Below are 16,751 nucleotides of genomic sequence, written 5' to 3'. Positions count from 1 at the left end.
AAGTGCCAGTAGCGGCGCTCTGGAATCACAGGTGCGTGTTTCAAGTCTTGAGCAATGTCTTGCACCAGACACTGGAAGGGAAGTTTGCAAATCACAAGTTCAGTGGACTTGCACGGAGGGCCACAATGTCAGGCCTGTAACGATAAGGTTTCCTCGCCCTTCCAACAGAGGGCGCCCTCTCGAATGTGGCTTCGACGGTGCTGTGCCACCGGTTGGTTTGCGGACCCTCTGCTCTGCAGGAGCCTGGTATAGAGACCTGTCTCCTCACCACCTTCCCACCCCACAGCCCGTCTCCTTCCGCGGGAGCTCAACAACCTAGAGGCTGCACTGGTCAGAGGGTGATGGCGGCATGGCAGTGGCCGCAAAAACAATTCAAGTGTATTTTTGAAAAAATTCTTAAGCATAAGTTTTGACTGGAAATGTGTAACTTAATGGAGATAGGACTTTTTTTTCTTCAGTTAGTTTTATATATCTATAAATGAATTCAGTCAGCTCAGATTTCTTTTATAGATGTAAGCATTGAGAAACATCGCTCACATAAACATGGAGATGGGAATGGAAAGCATTTTATTGTAGTAATAACACTCAATTACTTGATTTCCTTCTGACGTATATGCCAAAATTACATAATGAGCTGTCCTGGAAATTTTAATGATATTTCAGCTGAAAACTCAATGAGGTTCTCCAAATTTTGTTGAAAGCAAAGAATTATACACCATCTGACTGGTAAAATAAGTCAGGTCATTAGTTACTCACTTTTTCTGGGAAATATCCCCTTTAAAAGTGCATCACCGAGACTTAACCAGTGACCATTAAGTATTCTTGTCACTCTCCACAGAAAGGAACCTTGTATCCAATATATTCAGAAGAGTCGGGGAATCAGAACACTTTAAGTTTCAGTACACCTCTCCTGATAGATGTTTGAAATGTTTTTTATCATGATACGCCTTTAAATTACAGTTTGGTCAAAGCTTTGTGGCTGTTGGTTAGCACTTTCAGGTAATGGGACATGACCGCTGTATTACCTGATTGGGGGTCCAGTTTTTGTTGCCAGCCCAATCAGCCAAGTCAGACTTATTTTCTTACATACAAAAAAGAAAATCCTGACCGTTTTTCAATTCACATAAACTAGCACATATCCTCATGGCAACTGTTTCAGTTCCGAAAGCAGCAAGAGCTGGGCACAGATTGATTGCATTTCCTTACACGTCACTTGAAATGACGTGAGTTTGACACCCTGGACCTGGTGATACTCTTGATTTCTGATGGCGGCATCCATATTCCCTTAATGAAATACAGTGGAGTCCAATGCTTCTCTTCAAAAACAAAATCTTAAGATGTAATTGACACACCATAAAATTCACCCATGTAAAGGTTACAGTTTAGTGGGTGGGTTTTTTAACTTTTATTTTTACTTTTTTATTTTCACAGAGTTGTGTGACCATCCCCCAATGTAGGGACATTTGCATTTTAGGTATCCATTTATCAGTTGATGGCAGCTGTCTAACTAGACTGTGGTAATTCTAAACATACCACTTTCCAGCAGGCCGAGTGAGATTTGTTCTATGTAATAAACTCCGAGAGGCTTCTCGTTTTCATTTTAACAAATTGTGGGAGTGCTGCTTTTAGTCAGTGGCCCATCTGCCGCAGTTTTAGCAGGCCATTTGCTGTAGAGATGCTTGTTTTGGTTTTAATTGGATCTGAGATCCACAACTTGATGTCCTAATATCATGTCATTTTATTATTTTTAGTCAAAAGTAATTTGCCTGACTAAAGTAGTAAACATTTCAAAGTTTTCCTCAATTATGTCACAAATCAAAAAACGTTCAGATTTTTATGTCAAATGTTTTAACGTACCAGTTTTTTTGAGATACAATTCACATACCATACAATTCACCTACTTGAAATGTACCATGCAGTGGTTTGTAGTGCAGTCAGCTGGGCAGCCGTCGCCATAGTTCATTTTAGAGCGTTTTCCTTGTCCTGCTGAAACACCCACAGCCGAGCCGTGGCCGCTGTAGCTCAGTGGATTGAGCACGGGCTGCGAACCAAAGGGTCACTGGTTCAGTTCCCAGTCAGGGCATGTGCCTGGGTTGCGGGGCCAGGTCCCCAGTGGGGGGCCATGTGAGAGACAACCACACATTGATATTTCTGTCCCTCTCTTTCTCTCTCCCTCCCCTCTCTAAAAATAAATAAGTAAAATCTTTTTTTAAAAAACCTACCCATATCCATTGGTAGTCAGTCCCCCTCTTCCCTCGCTCACACTCGCTGTGAGACACAGGCAACCACTGATCTGCCTTCTGTCTTTAGATTCGCCTGTTGTGCGACACCTTTTATAAATAGAATCATTAGACAGGTTGTCTTTTGTGACTGGCTTCTTGCATTTAGCATAATGTTTTCAACGTTTAGTGTTGAATAGTATTCAACAATGCTATTGCATGGGTATGGCACGTTTTATTTGTCCGTTGGTGAATATTGGGGTTGTTGACCTTTTTTGGCTATTATGGGTAACGCTGCTGTGAACTTTCACGTACCAGTCTTTGTTTGGGCTTGTGCTGTCATTTCTCGTGCATCCAGACCCGGGAGTGGGGTTGGTGGGGCGTGTGGTGACTCTGTGTTTGACCTTCTGCCGAACTGCCGACTGTTTTCCAAAGTAGCCGCGCCGTTTTGTGTTCCCACCAGCATTGCTGTGGTCTTGTCTTTTTTGCTGAGACTGCTTTTACTTTTATTTTTTAACGTGTGAAGCATTGTTCTGTAATTAAAGTGTGGTATACACTATAGGAAGGGGCAATAAGGCCATTCTTGTGTAGAGCCATTTCAGCTTTCCTATTGGTAGAGAGACTCACACCAATCCCAGCTTAAGTCCAAATGAACTCAAATAAGTTTTGAGATGACAAACATCATTTGTATTCCTGAGCAATTCTTTTTATGCCATAATTGTATCAGGACTGCAGTCCATCCCCCTTGCCGTGGCAGTGGTTGTAAGTTTCAACGTAAGAAACATTCAAACGTATAGAGAATTGTTGTGAGTGTATTTGAGTCAAACTGACGACAATTGCTGGGAAGCAAAATCTCAACAGATTGAGAAATGCTTGGGACAGGGGTACTTTAAGACCTTATTTTATACATTACAGTCAAAGGAGGAGGCACAGGGGATTACAAGAAATCCGTTGGAAACAGGTGAGGGAGGCAGGAGAAAAGCAAAGTGGGGAAATCTCTGGGGTTGGATAAAAAGTAAAATGGAGAGACACATACTTCTTTTACATTGGTGGGGACACCGTAGGTAACAATGAAGGTTTACAGCACATGGAGGTGGTATGTGGGGGAACGAAGACCATGACTGCTGCGGTGGTCTCTGCTCTGGAGGGAGATTGTGCTCAGAGGGGTCTGGAAAAAGGAAATTATCTTGACTTCCCGAAGGCATGTTATCTTGGATGCAAACAAACAACAGACAGGCTCAGTTAAGGTAAAGATTGACCTTTGTTAGGGAAAGATACCAGCCCAGGACATGACGACCTGCCATGAACTGCTTTTAGTCAGTAAGGTTTCATTTCAGACCGTCTTTGTGGTCACTTCAGGTCTCTTGAGTTTGAACGGCCGCCACGCAGGCCTCCCCTGAGTTGTCAGGTTGGCATGTGGCCCCTTTTCTTCCATGTAAGCAGTGACCTGAGAACGATCAAAACAGTCCCTGGATTTATCAGTCTTTTATCTGCTGCCTTTTGGGCCACAATCTGCTGCACCTTCTTCGGCCATTCCAAGGACTAAAAGAAGCTTCCGAGTGTTCTGTATAAGTGATATCAGAGGAGGGATGGTTTTAAAGTGTTGTTAGACTGTCATCTCAAAAGGCTCAGAGCTGGGCCTTCTGTGCCAGGAGCTGGGGTGAAGGAAGGCACGTCCTCCAGTGAAAATCACCTTCTCTCCCAGCACCCTGCTCAGTACATCTGAAACCAGAACCTCCCAGTAAAGCCCGAAATCCTTCCTTCCTGCTGTTGTACCCTACCCTCAACGGAAATACGTGAAACACTGAAAAACATGAAGGCCCATCAAGGGTGTTTCTGGTTCTTCGATTAAAGAAAGTTTCACCTACACCCACACCCACACCCACACCCACACTGCAATTTTTTTGGTTTGGTGTCCTGGAGGTTTTTACACCCGGCACAGTGCACAGTAGTAAAGTTCAGAACGGGTCAAAAGTAGGGTTTGTTGTTGGAAAGTGGGGGGACAGTTGTAAAAGGGAAAAATGGGACAGGAGTAACCAACAGGATGTCTTGACTAGAAGAGCATTTGTAGGTCAGGCTTGTAGCGGAAAGTATGTGTAAACTGGAGGGTCTGGAAATCGATCCCTTCAAGACTGCCTTTGCTCCTGTGCTTTCAGAAAGCCCTTGTGACCCCCTAGGGGCATCCACACCCGATTGTGAGCTTCTGTAAAAGGGAGTTGGGCTGTGGTTTAAGGACTAAGCTGGGGGCAAACTTTGGGACTCCTGGGAATGGTTTGTCGGTACTATTTAAAGACAGAGGAAGAGGAGTTCAAGAAATCAGAGATAAAGGAAATATGAAACTGAGAGCTAATAGGTTTTCAGTAAGGATAGCCAACCATGGCCTGACGGGGAAGTCAGAGAGGGTGAGGTCTGAGAAAAGACAGGAGCAAAGACCAACCCCGGGGGCGGGGGTGGGGGAAGGTTACTGCGGCCTCCACGTGCAAGGCATTGGTTAGTCCTAAAACCAAACACATTTATCCTACCAATCGCTACAAAAGCTGGGCTAATCTGGATTTAGATACAAAGACAAAAAGCCAGTGGTTTGTAGTCCCCATGCTTCCTCCCTCTGATCTCTACACCTTGTAACACTGGGAGGTCTCGGGGCTCTGAGTTCTACTTGTTCTTCCTGCAAGAGATAGGTGGTGGGGCCTGGAGCAGTGCAGGGTCCCTCCAGGGCCAAGGATCCAGTCACAGTTCTGTCGCCTTTCTTTAGCTTTAAAAGCTTTGAGAAAACAGTTTTGGTAGAATGGTAATGGGGAACGGTACAACGGCGGCGCCGAGCACAACTGGGGTATGTGGTTAGTTGGCTGGGAGCAGAAGTGCCTCCTGAGAAACTGTCCCCGGAGGGAGAGAACGGAGGGGTCGGTGTTCCGTCTCGTGAGCTCAGGCGACAGTATTCAGTTTCACACAGCCTGATAATTAGGTGTGCACTGTGGAACATCAGCATTTAATTTTTGAGGGTGGCTAAAACTGTATTTTCTCATAACAAAATCTTATCTTTGGGACTTCTTTTAGGTTTACCATGAGCTTTAACAGACATAATCTGAAATACTATGTGTTACCAAAAAAGCCTAAAAAGGTGGCATACGATTGCTTAGAGTGGATCCGAAAGCATCACCCACGTGAGTACTGCCATGTGATGAATCATGTCTAGAAGATAAATGTCTTTCTAGTACCACAATAGAATATATAAAATTGCACATTAAACGTTTCTCATTATGATAGCACCGACTTGCTATTTATAGAGCAGAATATCGCAGCTCTCAGTTCTGGGTACTGTAAAATCTCATTTGATTTGATAACAATAAATCGTAACACGAAAATATTAAGTACTTCCTGCCACAGCCCTGTAATGCAGCCCGTGGCTTCAGTGCCTCTCCTCTGGCGGCCACGCTGCGTGCCTTAGACAGGGCCCTGTTTCGGTGCGCTCTCTCAGGTGCGTGTCTGCCTTTGAGCTGTGTTAGCCAAAACGACATTCTGAAATTCGTGGTGGTTTTCCACATAACCCACTTTTCAACGGGGAGTTTTTCTGTTAGGCATATTTATTTCATTTTTTTAGAACTTGGTGTACAAATTGGTTTGCACGAATCAAACAGTGCGAAGACAGACCGTGAAGAAGCCAGTAATTCCCCTCTCCAGGCAGCTCATATAAATAGCTCAGTAGGTGTGCACGTCTCTACCTCGGGCTGTGCCACAGAGAGGTGCCTTTTTCTTAACACCTTTTATTTTCTGACTTTAAAAACAACATAAAACAATAAATACAACACATGCGCGCTGAAGAACATTTAGAAAGCAGCCAAAGACAGAGCTCACCTCAAGGCAAGTCATTGCTACCATTTTGGTTTATTTTCTTCCAGTAATTTGTGTGTGCATTTTCCTCTTCATTAGCATACTATGTATATATACTGTGTTTCTACCCTCACTTAACCTGTTTTATCTCTTGAGCATTTCCCCGTGTCTTTTTAAACATGTAGAAAATACTTGATAATTATACTATATTTTATTTAATAATTTCCTGTCTTATTTAGTCCCCTAATGTTGGTCATTAAAATTTTTCTAATTCTAAAAATTCAAATAAAACTTTTTGCGTAAGTCCTTGTACTACTTTATTTTCTAGATTAGTCTTCTAGAAGGAAACTGAGTCAAAAGGCAGAGGCATTGCCATATGCTTTCTACAGAGGTAGTGTGAGCGTGCCCTCCCCTTCTACAGCCAACGTGACATGAAGCCCAGGGCTTGTCGGGGTTGTCTGAGGGAGGTGCAGGGACAGAGTCCAAGGTCACACCTCGCTGTTTTCAGTGCTCGTCAGTTCCTTGCGTGGATCTTTCTGCCCGTGTGATCTTCCTCGACTGTCAGAAAAGTACACAGGTCTACTCATGTTTCATAGATTTCAAAGAACATGATGTGAATTGTGTTGCTATTTGTGTTACAAGTCCTCACTTCTTGACAGATGACTCGGGGATAATTTACTGCCTCTCCAGGCGGGAATGCGACACGATGGCTGACACCCTGCAGAAGCACGGCCTCGCCGCGCTCGCCTATCACGCCGGGCTCAGCGACGGCGCCCGGGACGAAGTGCAGCACAAGTGGATCAATCAGGACGGCTGCCAGGTGACCGAGTTCAGGGCGCGCACACACACACACACACGCGCGTCAAATAAATTCCAGAGAATATGAGCAAACTTGCATGTGCAGAGTGAAAGTTGTTTTCACCGGAAGTAGTGAACATCAAAATAAGACTGGAATGGAAAAACATGTTTTTTTAAGACTTCTAAAATTGCCTTTTCTCTCTTAAATAAAAAAAAAATCTTTAATGGAGATATAATTCACAGACCATAAAATTCACCCTTTCACAGTTTATAAGCCAGTGCCCTGACCAGTGTGGCTCAGTGGCTTGAGTGCTGACCTACGAACAGAAAGGGCATGGGTTTGATTCCCTGGTCAGGGCACGTGCCTGGGTTGCAGGCCAGGTCCCCGGCTGGGGTAGGGGCGTATGAGAGGCAACCACACATTGATGTTTCTCTCTTTCTCCTTCCCTTCCCTTCTCTCTAAAAATAAATAAATAAAATCTTTTTTAAAATACACACAATGAAGAGCTTGTAAAAACCTCAAAAGAAAAACAGGGGTCTTAATAAATTACCCTATGGGCCCTCAAGAGACTGTTGGGTAGAAGAAACTACAAACGACTAAATTCAAATATTTTATTTTAAAGTGCAACTTCGCTAATAATCGAAAGAATTAAAATATGAAACAGAAACAATTTTCACTTCTCGTATTAGCAAGCTCTTACTAGCTGTTGGGGACGGCGCCGTGAGAGGCAGATCCCCACAAGGAGCCCTTCTGGAAGACGGTGTGGCGGGCTCCGCCAGGAGCCTCGGCCCTGCAGTGTGGGCGTGGAAGTGACAGCAGTGTTGTCTTGAAGAGTAAATACCCTCCAAGCTCTGTGCTGCTAAACAGCCGAAGTGTCCTGAGAGAACGGCTGGGGACATCATGGTGCTACCTTCCTGCCATTGAAAACGGTTTACGAAGACTTTTTTTTAAGATATGAACATGTTCAGATGTTAATAACGGGTAAAGGTAGTGAAGAATAGAGTTCAAAGTGTATAATCTCAACCATAAAAAAAGAGGATGGAATAGAAACATAGACAAGAAAAAAAGCTGATTTTTTCAACTTCTAAATCTAAATATAGTATGAATATTCTGCAGTATATATGCATATATGTATATATACATATATATAAAGAGCACTTTGATCAAAAATACAGTTTTTAAAAGTTGGTTAAAAAATTTTTTAATGGACAATAATTGCTTTTGTTCTCAGACCAGCTAATCCTTATAGTCAGTGTACAACAATATCCTCAACTAGACAGCCTTGATCTTGTTAGATTTGTGAGATAGAATAAAACTTGCTTGTTTTTCTTCACAAAGAAATGATTGTCCTCTGAAGTTTTAAAAGCAACACAGAAATAAAGACGGAAGTAACAACTGGACAAAGCCAGTTTTCTAGTTATAAGAAATAGGGGGCGTTCAGCCCTGGCTGGTGTGGTTCAATGGTTTGAGCACGGGTCTGAACCAAAGGGTGGCCTGTTCGATTCCCAGACAGAACACATGACTGGGTGGTAGGCAAGGTCGGGCCCCTGGTAGGGGGCGCCCGAGAGGCAGCCACTTGGTGTTTCTCTCCCTCTTTTTCTCCTTCTCCCCTCTCTAAAAATAAATAAAATATTTCTAAAAAGGAAAAGAATGAAACAGGGCTTTCAGGAAGAGTTGGCGTCACTGGTGGCCTGGAGTCCTGAGTCCAGTGCCCATATCATCCCGGGCTTCTTGGAACCCTGTGGGCGGCTCCCTGCAGCCTGTGGGCGGGGACATCTCGCTCCACAGCCCCCCCACCACTAGAGGCTACAGCATGCTTCCTCTTTCCAAGGAGATTCCCCATAAACGTGGAGGGATGGCTGCTGCCAGTCCCAGCGCTGATGGAGGCACCCATCTGCCATCCACGTGCTCCGGAGCTTGCAGTTCCTTTCTCTGGGTCTCACAGTTCCTGAAGTCGTGTCCGTTGCCCCAGTCCGGCTGCCGGATAGTTCAGTGGCTCTTGAAATACCGTTATTGCAGTAGCGGTGTATTTTTTTAAGTGCTAAAAAAAGACTTGCAGCTTTATTTGTATAATGTAGTTTTGCCTGCAGATATAATGCTTTTGTCTGGGTTAAATAGGTCCTAAATTTGCAACTTAAATGTGTAGTCTTAAAAATGACTTTTTATTAAAAACTGATGTATCAAGTTCCTGAAGTTTAGCTGTCACTGTGCTCCCATTAAGTAATTTGCGGAGCCCAAGATCAAGGGTCTCTGGCCTATTTTTCTAGTGTAAGCAACTCTCAGACTTTTTCTCACGTGATTTCCAAACAAAATTTCCCGTTTTGACTTTGAAATTCGCTGGCAAACGAAAGGAGCTGGTGAGTGACGAGCTGCTGTCCCGAGGGGGTGGGGGGGGTAAAGCACCGAAGCAGGTGAGAATGCCACCGTGCCTGACTCATGGGAGAAGCTGGCAGCAGTGACCCCGAAAGCCCGCGCCCGGGAGCACAGTGTCCCGCTCGGCACGGGCCTGGACACCCTGGCAGTGGGAGCAGCACGCTCCACCACCTCTGTCTCAAAACCACAAGAGAGCAGACAGGACAGCATTCTGAGAGGCGGCCGCTGTTGATTCTGGCTCCCGAACGGGATACCCAGTCACACAGGAACGTGCCTGCCACACCCAGCTTCTCTTTACCTTTCTGGGTCTAAATAGAGCCGAAGATTGCCAATATGGACGTCTCATATCAGCCGTGCCAAAAAATTGGACCAAGTTAAGATATGAGGTGGTTGTACAGAGTACATTTTAAGGCAAAGAGTGTTCAGGAGCATCTTATTAGAATGGTTCTTTCAATGCATCACAAGTCTGACAGGCTTCTGCTCTCCCATCAGGTTATCTGTGCCACGATTGCGTTTGGGATGGGGATCGACAAACCCGACGTGCGGTTCGTGATCCACGCGTCCCTCCCGAAGTCCGTGGAAGGCTACTACCAGGAGTCCGGCAGGGCCGGAAGAGACGGGGAAGTGTCTCACTGCCTGCTTTTCTACACCTATTACGACGTGACCAGACTGAAGAGACTTATCCTGAGTAAGTCCTCTTCGAACTCGTGATAGTGGTAACCTGCTCCTGCTATTGTGGTACTTTTGGTCCAGCTTTCCTTACCTAGTCATAGAAAAATAGAGGTGAATACAGAAATTATTCATTTTTATGATAAAAGTATTACATGTTATTACATGAGACTCAAAGGAGCCCTGCCCAGTGGCTGTGAACCAAAGGGTCACTGGTTTGATTCCTTGTTGGGACACATGCCCGGGTTGCAGGCCAGGTCCCTGGTGGGGGCCACGTGAGAGCCAACCACACATTGGGGGGCGGGGAATCAACCTCAAAGGATACAGACTGTATCTGACGGAAGATTTCCAAACCAGGCCATTTCCTGCCCCAAGAAACAGCTCCAGACATGGGTTTCCTTTCTGTCCTGCCGGGCCTGGTTTCCGCAGCATGCTTGCATATTACACATCTGCTGAACATGCGGAAAGGACGGGGGGAAATAGTGACTCGTGTGTCACCGTCCAGGTTAGAAACCAAAACGGAGAGAGAGAGCGCACGCGCATGGGTGTCCATCTCCCATTTCATCCCTCTGCCCCTCTTTAGGGACAGCAGCATCTTTGTTTGGGGTTGACCTTTCCCAAATGCGTGTATTTTACCATGCTAATGGGATTGTGTTGTATGTGCGTATGTATACATACACACATACACATCAGATAGATACCTGATTTATTTCTCTGTTAACACTAAGATGTAATTATGACTCCAGTTACTATGCATAGCTTGACTGTATAGAATTCCATTGTATGGCTGTTTCATGTTTATGTAATCAGTCCCCTTTTAATAGATATTTTGATGGATTGTTACTTTCCAGTATTATCAACAGTACAATATTGAATGTCCTTGTAGAGATATCTTCGGGTATTAGAGCAGTTATCTATACAGGATAAATGTCTAGAATTAGACTTGCTGAGTCAAAGTGAATACGTATTTTAGAATCTTCTTAGGGTGTTTTGCCCATTTTACTGTTGGGTCAGGATTGCTAAATAAATACATTTCCTAAATAAACTTGCTTACTCTGAGACCACTTTTGAATGAACTTTGACAGACATACTGAGCCTGAGAAATGGCATTAACCACGCACTGTGCTGAGTAATATATCTCCCTGTTCGCTCCTAACCACTGGCTTTCGGGGTGGAGTTAGTCCCCCGGGAAAGTGAGCCTCGGGAGGTTTTCTGACTTGCCTCCCAGGGCGCGGGCGCGGCAGCAGCAGCAGCCGTGGTTGGCGGAGTGATAGTGGTGCCGTTGAGGGACACAGCGTCTCCTCAGCACTCACCCTGTGCTCTGCCGTAAGTGCTGTGCGTGTGTCACTTCATTTAATCTTCACGGCACGCCGAAAGGATGCCAGCTCCTGGTACTCCTTTGCAGAGGACGGAAATGAGGTGCAGAGCTGGTAAGTGGCGGGAAGCCCAGGTCGTCAGACTCCATGGTCCTTGACCCCAGCGCTGTGCCAAGATGGTTCTCAGTGCAAAATGAAACTCCTAAACCTAGAGTATCTGCCTGTGTTTTTAAACGGAACCTATGTTAAGTTAGGTTCAAACAATTTAGTAAGTATTGAAGTCGTACGCACTCAGAGCCATCTGAAAAAACAAAACTCATAAATTAGGGGAGAAATGTCTTTTTACTTCATTCTTAACTAACCACAATTCTCACAGACGGAAAGTATGTACATGCTGTTCTCAGACCTTGGAATCAGATTGGACACTGCCACCCTCATTCATTTTCTGCTTCTCGTTGATTTTCTGGAGGTACTTGTTTTTCCACAGAACTGCCAGAAACTCACTGTCACAAAAAATGTCGTTGAAAGGAACATAGCCTACCGTGAACTTCCTCAAACTGGTAGTTTGAATGGTGTTCAACAGACGTCAGGTTTTGCTGTTTCCCTAACATTTGAAATGCCTTGCCAGGGTCCCATGAGTTCACCGCAGTGCCCCAGGCTCCCTGGCACGCGCTTTCAGGGCCCCTGGCTTAACCACTTGGACCCCGGACACTCAGTGGGGCGCGCAGCCCACTGCTGACGCCCCGTGCTCTGCTTCCTTTGGCCGTTCAGTTCAGTGCGCGCTTGTCTGATCCATACAGTGAATCTCATGCAGGTCCTCATCGTTGGGAATAATGAAGATCTGCAAAAAACTCACCTACTCCCAACAATCTGCACTTACACCTATACAACTAATGTCTTATGGGGTTAACATAAATATTCAGTTAACCATGGAGAATGATGTCATGTTGATATATAATGCTGTTAATAGTTTCATTTAATATTTAAAGTTACGTGATCCTAATTTAAATAGTTATATTCTCCACGATTCTTCAACCCTAATAAGTATGTTTTGCTATGTTCTTCATTTCTTTTAGTGGAAAAAGATGGAAACCATCATACAAGAGAAACTCACTTCAATAATTTGTACAGTATGGTCCATTACTGTGAAAATATAGCAGAGTGCAGGCGAATACAGCTTTTGGCTTACTTTGGTGAAATTGGATTTAATCCTGATTTTTGTAAGAAGTACCCAGATGTTTCTTGTGATAACTGCTGTAAAACAAAGGTAAAATAAGAAAAAAAAATTTTTCTCTTCTTATCTTAAAAACATTACATGAAAGGTGGATTTGAGAATTTGTTCTCTCGTCTTCTATAGCTAGGCCTTCTCAATCAATAAACCTTTCCTTGCTAAAAAAGAAAAAGAAAAAAGTTAGATGAAAATAACAGGCCCTAAGGAATTAAACAAGGGAGATTGCTTCCTCCCCACAGTAATTTGGAATAGAAGCATTTTAATATTAATTCTGCAGAGTATCTTTAGAACTAAAAGCCCATAAAAAATATTCTGGACCTATCCAAAATACTGACGTTACATACATACACTGATAATTATAGGATATTTTAGAACTATCATAAATCTGTAAATATAAAAAAAAATCTAACATAAGCAGGTAAAATATTTTCAATTTAACTCTGATCTATATTTAGAGAGCCTGTTCTCAAAAGAGTTGTAATAACTGGACTGCTGTGTGTTTGAATTCACATCAGTTAGATTACTCTATAAATTGGGTTTGTTTGTTTGCTTTTTAAACTATGGGAAATAATGGCAATAACTTCTGGATGACTTTGCTGTCATCTGTCCTAAAAATAACCTTGGGAGGTTGTTAAATTGGACACTTTATTGTGCCTATTATGGTAATTCTATGTTTTAATGTCTACAGTTTACAGAGCATTTTCACATTTGATGTATTATTTGAAATGTCTGCGTAAGGTGCTGGGGATTCACAAATGAGCGTGGTGTGGGCCAGTTCATAGACTGGCTGCAGGAAGGACAGACAGACATGTATGTGGTCAGTGCAACTACAGAGACACACGGCACTCGCCAGAGCAGAGGTCACTTGCTGTCTCTTGGGCGGATTCTGTGGGTTTATGGCCATCTCCACCCACCGCACCCAGCACATAGACATTGCTAATCAGGTCACTCATTGAGCAAATATTTGTTGAGTGCCTGCTCTGTGACCTGCGGCTCTGGTCTAGGAGTTTGGACTACTTCACTGAACAAAATATGTAGACCCCTCGAGGATCTTACATTCCAGCAGGCAGGGGCTGAGCACAGACGATATACACAGTTAAGCCCATGTTGCAGGATAAGAACTGGTGAAAACCAACAGTGTAAGGAGGCAGGACTAGTGGATGGGATACAGGGTTGGGTAAGGTGGCCCAGGAAGGTGTTACTGTTAGGATGACGTTGGAGCAAGACCTTGAAGAAAGGAGTTAACTGAGCAGCTCTGTGGACTTGGGCATTCCGGGCCGGAGCTGTAGTTTGCTGCCGCCTGTTCTAAGAGGATGGGGGAGTGGTGGACTGAGGATGGATGGAGATCAGCGGGCAGTGTCAGGGGTCTCCTTGAGGTCTGTAACCATGTTTTGAAAGTTCAACCAGTCAGCATGGTTCTGTGTGTTTCTGCAGCCAAGTTTAGCCACAAAGGTGCAGGCGTGGGTGCTGGGGAAGTGCACCGAATGTGTCTGTGAGGCAAGGTGATGAAGTGACTTCTAAAGGCAGGGGAGTTGAGGGTGCATGAACGGCAGTGTTGTAATGGTCGTCTGTGGAATTGCAGCGGCGTTAGTGGGCGTCTGAGGATGAGGGTCGATGGGAGTCCCACTGCACTGCTGGAGTCAGAGCTCTGGATGGTGTAGGTGAGAAAGGTAGGAAGTGGTGGCCGGAGGTTGAAGGGTCATGATTAGTTCCACAGAAGTAGTGGGTGTGGCCATGGGAGTGAGTCACTGGCGTGTGCGGAGGACGGGATCGCCGGAGCAGAGATTGACATGCTGACAGCCAAGGTGTGGGAGGGCCTTCTCTGTGTACTGAGTCACCAACAAGCACGGCAGGAATGACGCAGGAGAGAGACGGGACTTCTTCCTGGTGATTCCAGGTGGAGCTCAGAATCACTACCCATTGTTCGTAAAAGACGAGAACCCCATTGGTCTTTGGGTTGTTGAAATGTGGCAGAAGAACGAGGATTAGAAGATGGGGAGCTGCGTGTGCAGGGCACGGAGGCATGGCGCAGCTCTGGAGAAGCACAGGCGGCAGCGACCGCTGGTTTGCAGAACTGGAGCAGATGGAGGCAGAGATCGTTCAGTAACGGGGGCTTCAGAAAGCAGACAGAGTTTGGAGGCAGGCGAGGGGGGTGGGAAAGGGAAGTGACAGGAGATGGTACGAAGGCTAGACTGTGGCACCAAAGACCCGAAAGGGGTTGGAACCTCGTAAAGTTGCATGTTTTTCATCTCGTAAGTCACCAGCCAGTACTTGACAGACTGCTGTCGTCGGAGGCATGGAGGATATTTTTTTCTAAGAGTATTCTTGCCTACAGAGGACCATCAAGGCATTGAAAGACATGATCTGTGTCTGCGAAACGGCAATAAAATAGACAGAGTGCTCATTGTTCCAGACACAAGGTTAAAGTAAGAACTGAGAAAAGAATGAACATTGGAAACTTCCTTGGTTTTTGGTCTGGAAACAGTTTATTATGACACTAATGATTAGTAAACCTAGCAATCTAGGTATCATTATCTTAATTATTACAGAAGATAATCTCTTTTTATTCACAGGCTTATAAGACACGAGATGTGACTGACGATGTAAAAAGTATTGTAAGATTTGTTCAAGAACATAGTTCATCACAAGGAATGAGAAATAAGCATGTAGGTCCTTGTGGGAGATTTACGATGAATATGCTGGTCGACATTTTCTTGGGTAAGTCATCTGTTCTGTTAGTTTGCCTTGTATCAGCTGAAGTTGAACATCTAAAGAATTCTTTTGTCTATTTTCTTATAGACAAAAGGGTTTTAGAATAAAACCCTTTTTTTGAGTAACAAAAGAAAATCAGTTTTTATGAATTATGCCACTTATTTTTATAGAATGTATATATGTCACTAAGATAAGTTTTCACATACAAAAAATAAAATAAGAAAGCTTATCCAGTTTCACCTGAGTGAGTGGAATATAACTGGCTTAGAGAATTACCTTTTAACCGACTTTCCGTTCAAGATGGCAGCCTGAGCATTAAGTATCTGTCTCTCTCTTCTCTTTTTTGGCTTGAAGTCCTGTTACAACAGTAAAGGAAATAAAGTGAGGAATTAAATCCATAATGGCATAGAGAACCAGAAAGAGACCATCATCAGACTGAGGAAATGGATAGAAGCAGTTGACAGATGGAATGAAATTCAGTGAACCACCATAGAAAATAAATGTAGGAGGGAGTTAAAGCAGAGGAGCACCTGTCAACCAGGCAAAGCCCCGCTATCCTTCGGCCTCAGGCTTGGAGCCTGGAAGCCCAGGGAGTGGGAGTGAAAGCAAGGAGGCCCAAAATAGGAGGGGGCGGTTAAAATAGTCTGCCCACGGAAGAACTGCATCGAATGCCAGCCTGGCATTGATTCTGGATCAAAAATAAGTAAACTGACCAAGGACTAGAAAGACAGCTGAGTGAGGGGCCAGAGTCCCGAGGTGGCATGTGGGTGGCACCCAGCCCATCTGAAATCTGGTCCTGCCTACTTACTCAAAAGCAAACCTGATGGCCGGGTTTCCCCGCTCAGGGGAGGAGTCTGGGGACGTAGACGTGGATTTGATAGAACAGTCGTTTAGCCTGGTTTCTGAAGGTTGACTATAAGTGGGCAATCAAGAAAAAGCCCAAATAAGTAGAATGGATGACCCTAGGGATAGAGATAACTTAGAAAAGAGTCAGGAGCTTTGGAGAAAGGGAAGAGGAAACTTCACCAATGTTATGGGAAAGAAAAAATGAATGAGAAAGTATTATTATTAAAATTTTTAAATGAGCCCTGGCTGGTGTGGCTCAGTGGCTTGAGTGCCGGCCTGCAAACTGAAAGATCGCCCGTTCGAATCCCAGTCAGGGCACATGCACATGCCTGGGTTGTGGGCCAGGTCCCCAGTAGGGGGCATAAAAGAGACAACCAATTGGTATTCCTCTCACACATCCATATTTCTCTCCCCCTTTTCCTCCTTCTCTCCTCTCTCTAAACATAAATAAATAACCTCTTAAAAATAAATGAATAAATTTTAATGATTGACAAAGTCAATTTAGTTGAAACGGTCGGAAGATAAAATCTAGAAACTCTTCTAAGACGTGAGCAAAAAATATATGGAAAATATGAGAGAAAAATACAGAAGGTCAATTCTTAGGAGATATGAAATCTGACAAATAACATTTTTGAAATGGAAAATAGGGAATTATCAAATCAATAATATAAGAAAATTTCCCAGAAGGGCAGAGAAAAAGGCTTTCATATTAAAATGCCCACTGAATGCCAAATCACTTGCTGTATAAGATTTAAGAA

At 44.2% G+C, this 16,751-nt stretch overlaps 1 protein-coding gene across 3 annotated transcripts in view; it reads left to right on the top strand.

Moving 5' to 3' along the window:
• BLM (BLM RecQ like helicase) overlaps nucleotides 1-16,751 on the top strand; it is a 53,624-nt gene that overhangs the window by 24,572 nt on the left and 12,301 nt on the right. For all 3 annotated transcript variants that reach the window (XM_045824784.1, XM_045824785.1, XM_045824786.1), the window contains exons 13-17: nucleotides 5,274-5,380; nucleotides 6,707-6,867; nucleotides 9,712-9,907; nucleotides 12,281-12,471; nucleotides 15,009-15,153. In XM_045824784.1, coding sequence (XP_045680740.1) covers nucleotides 5,274-5,380; nucleotides 6,707-6,867; nucleotides 9,712-9,907; nucleotides 12,281-12,471; nucleotides 15,009-15,153 — 800 coding nt within the window. The remainder of the gene's footprint in view (nucleotides 1-5,273; nucleotides 5,381-6,706; nucleotides 6,868-9,711; nucleotides 9,908-12,280; nucleotides 12,472-15,008; nucleotides 15,154-16,751) is intronic.

This window comes from Phyllostomus hastatus, unplaced genomic scaffold (genome assembly GCF_019186645.2).
Source record: "Phyllostomus hastatus isolate PE091 unplaced genomic scaffold, TTU_PhHast_1.1 phas_scaffold_555, whole genome shotgun sequence".
Lineage (NCBI taxonomy): Eukaryota > Metazoa > Chordata > Mammalia > Chiroptera > Phyllostomidae > Phyllostomus > Phyllostomus hastatus.
This window is presented reverse-complemented; position numbering and strand designations above follow the sequence as displayed.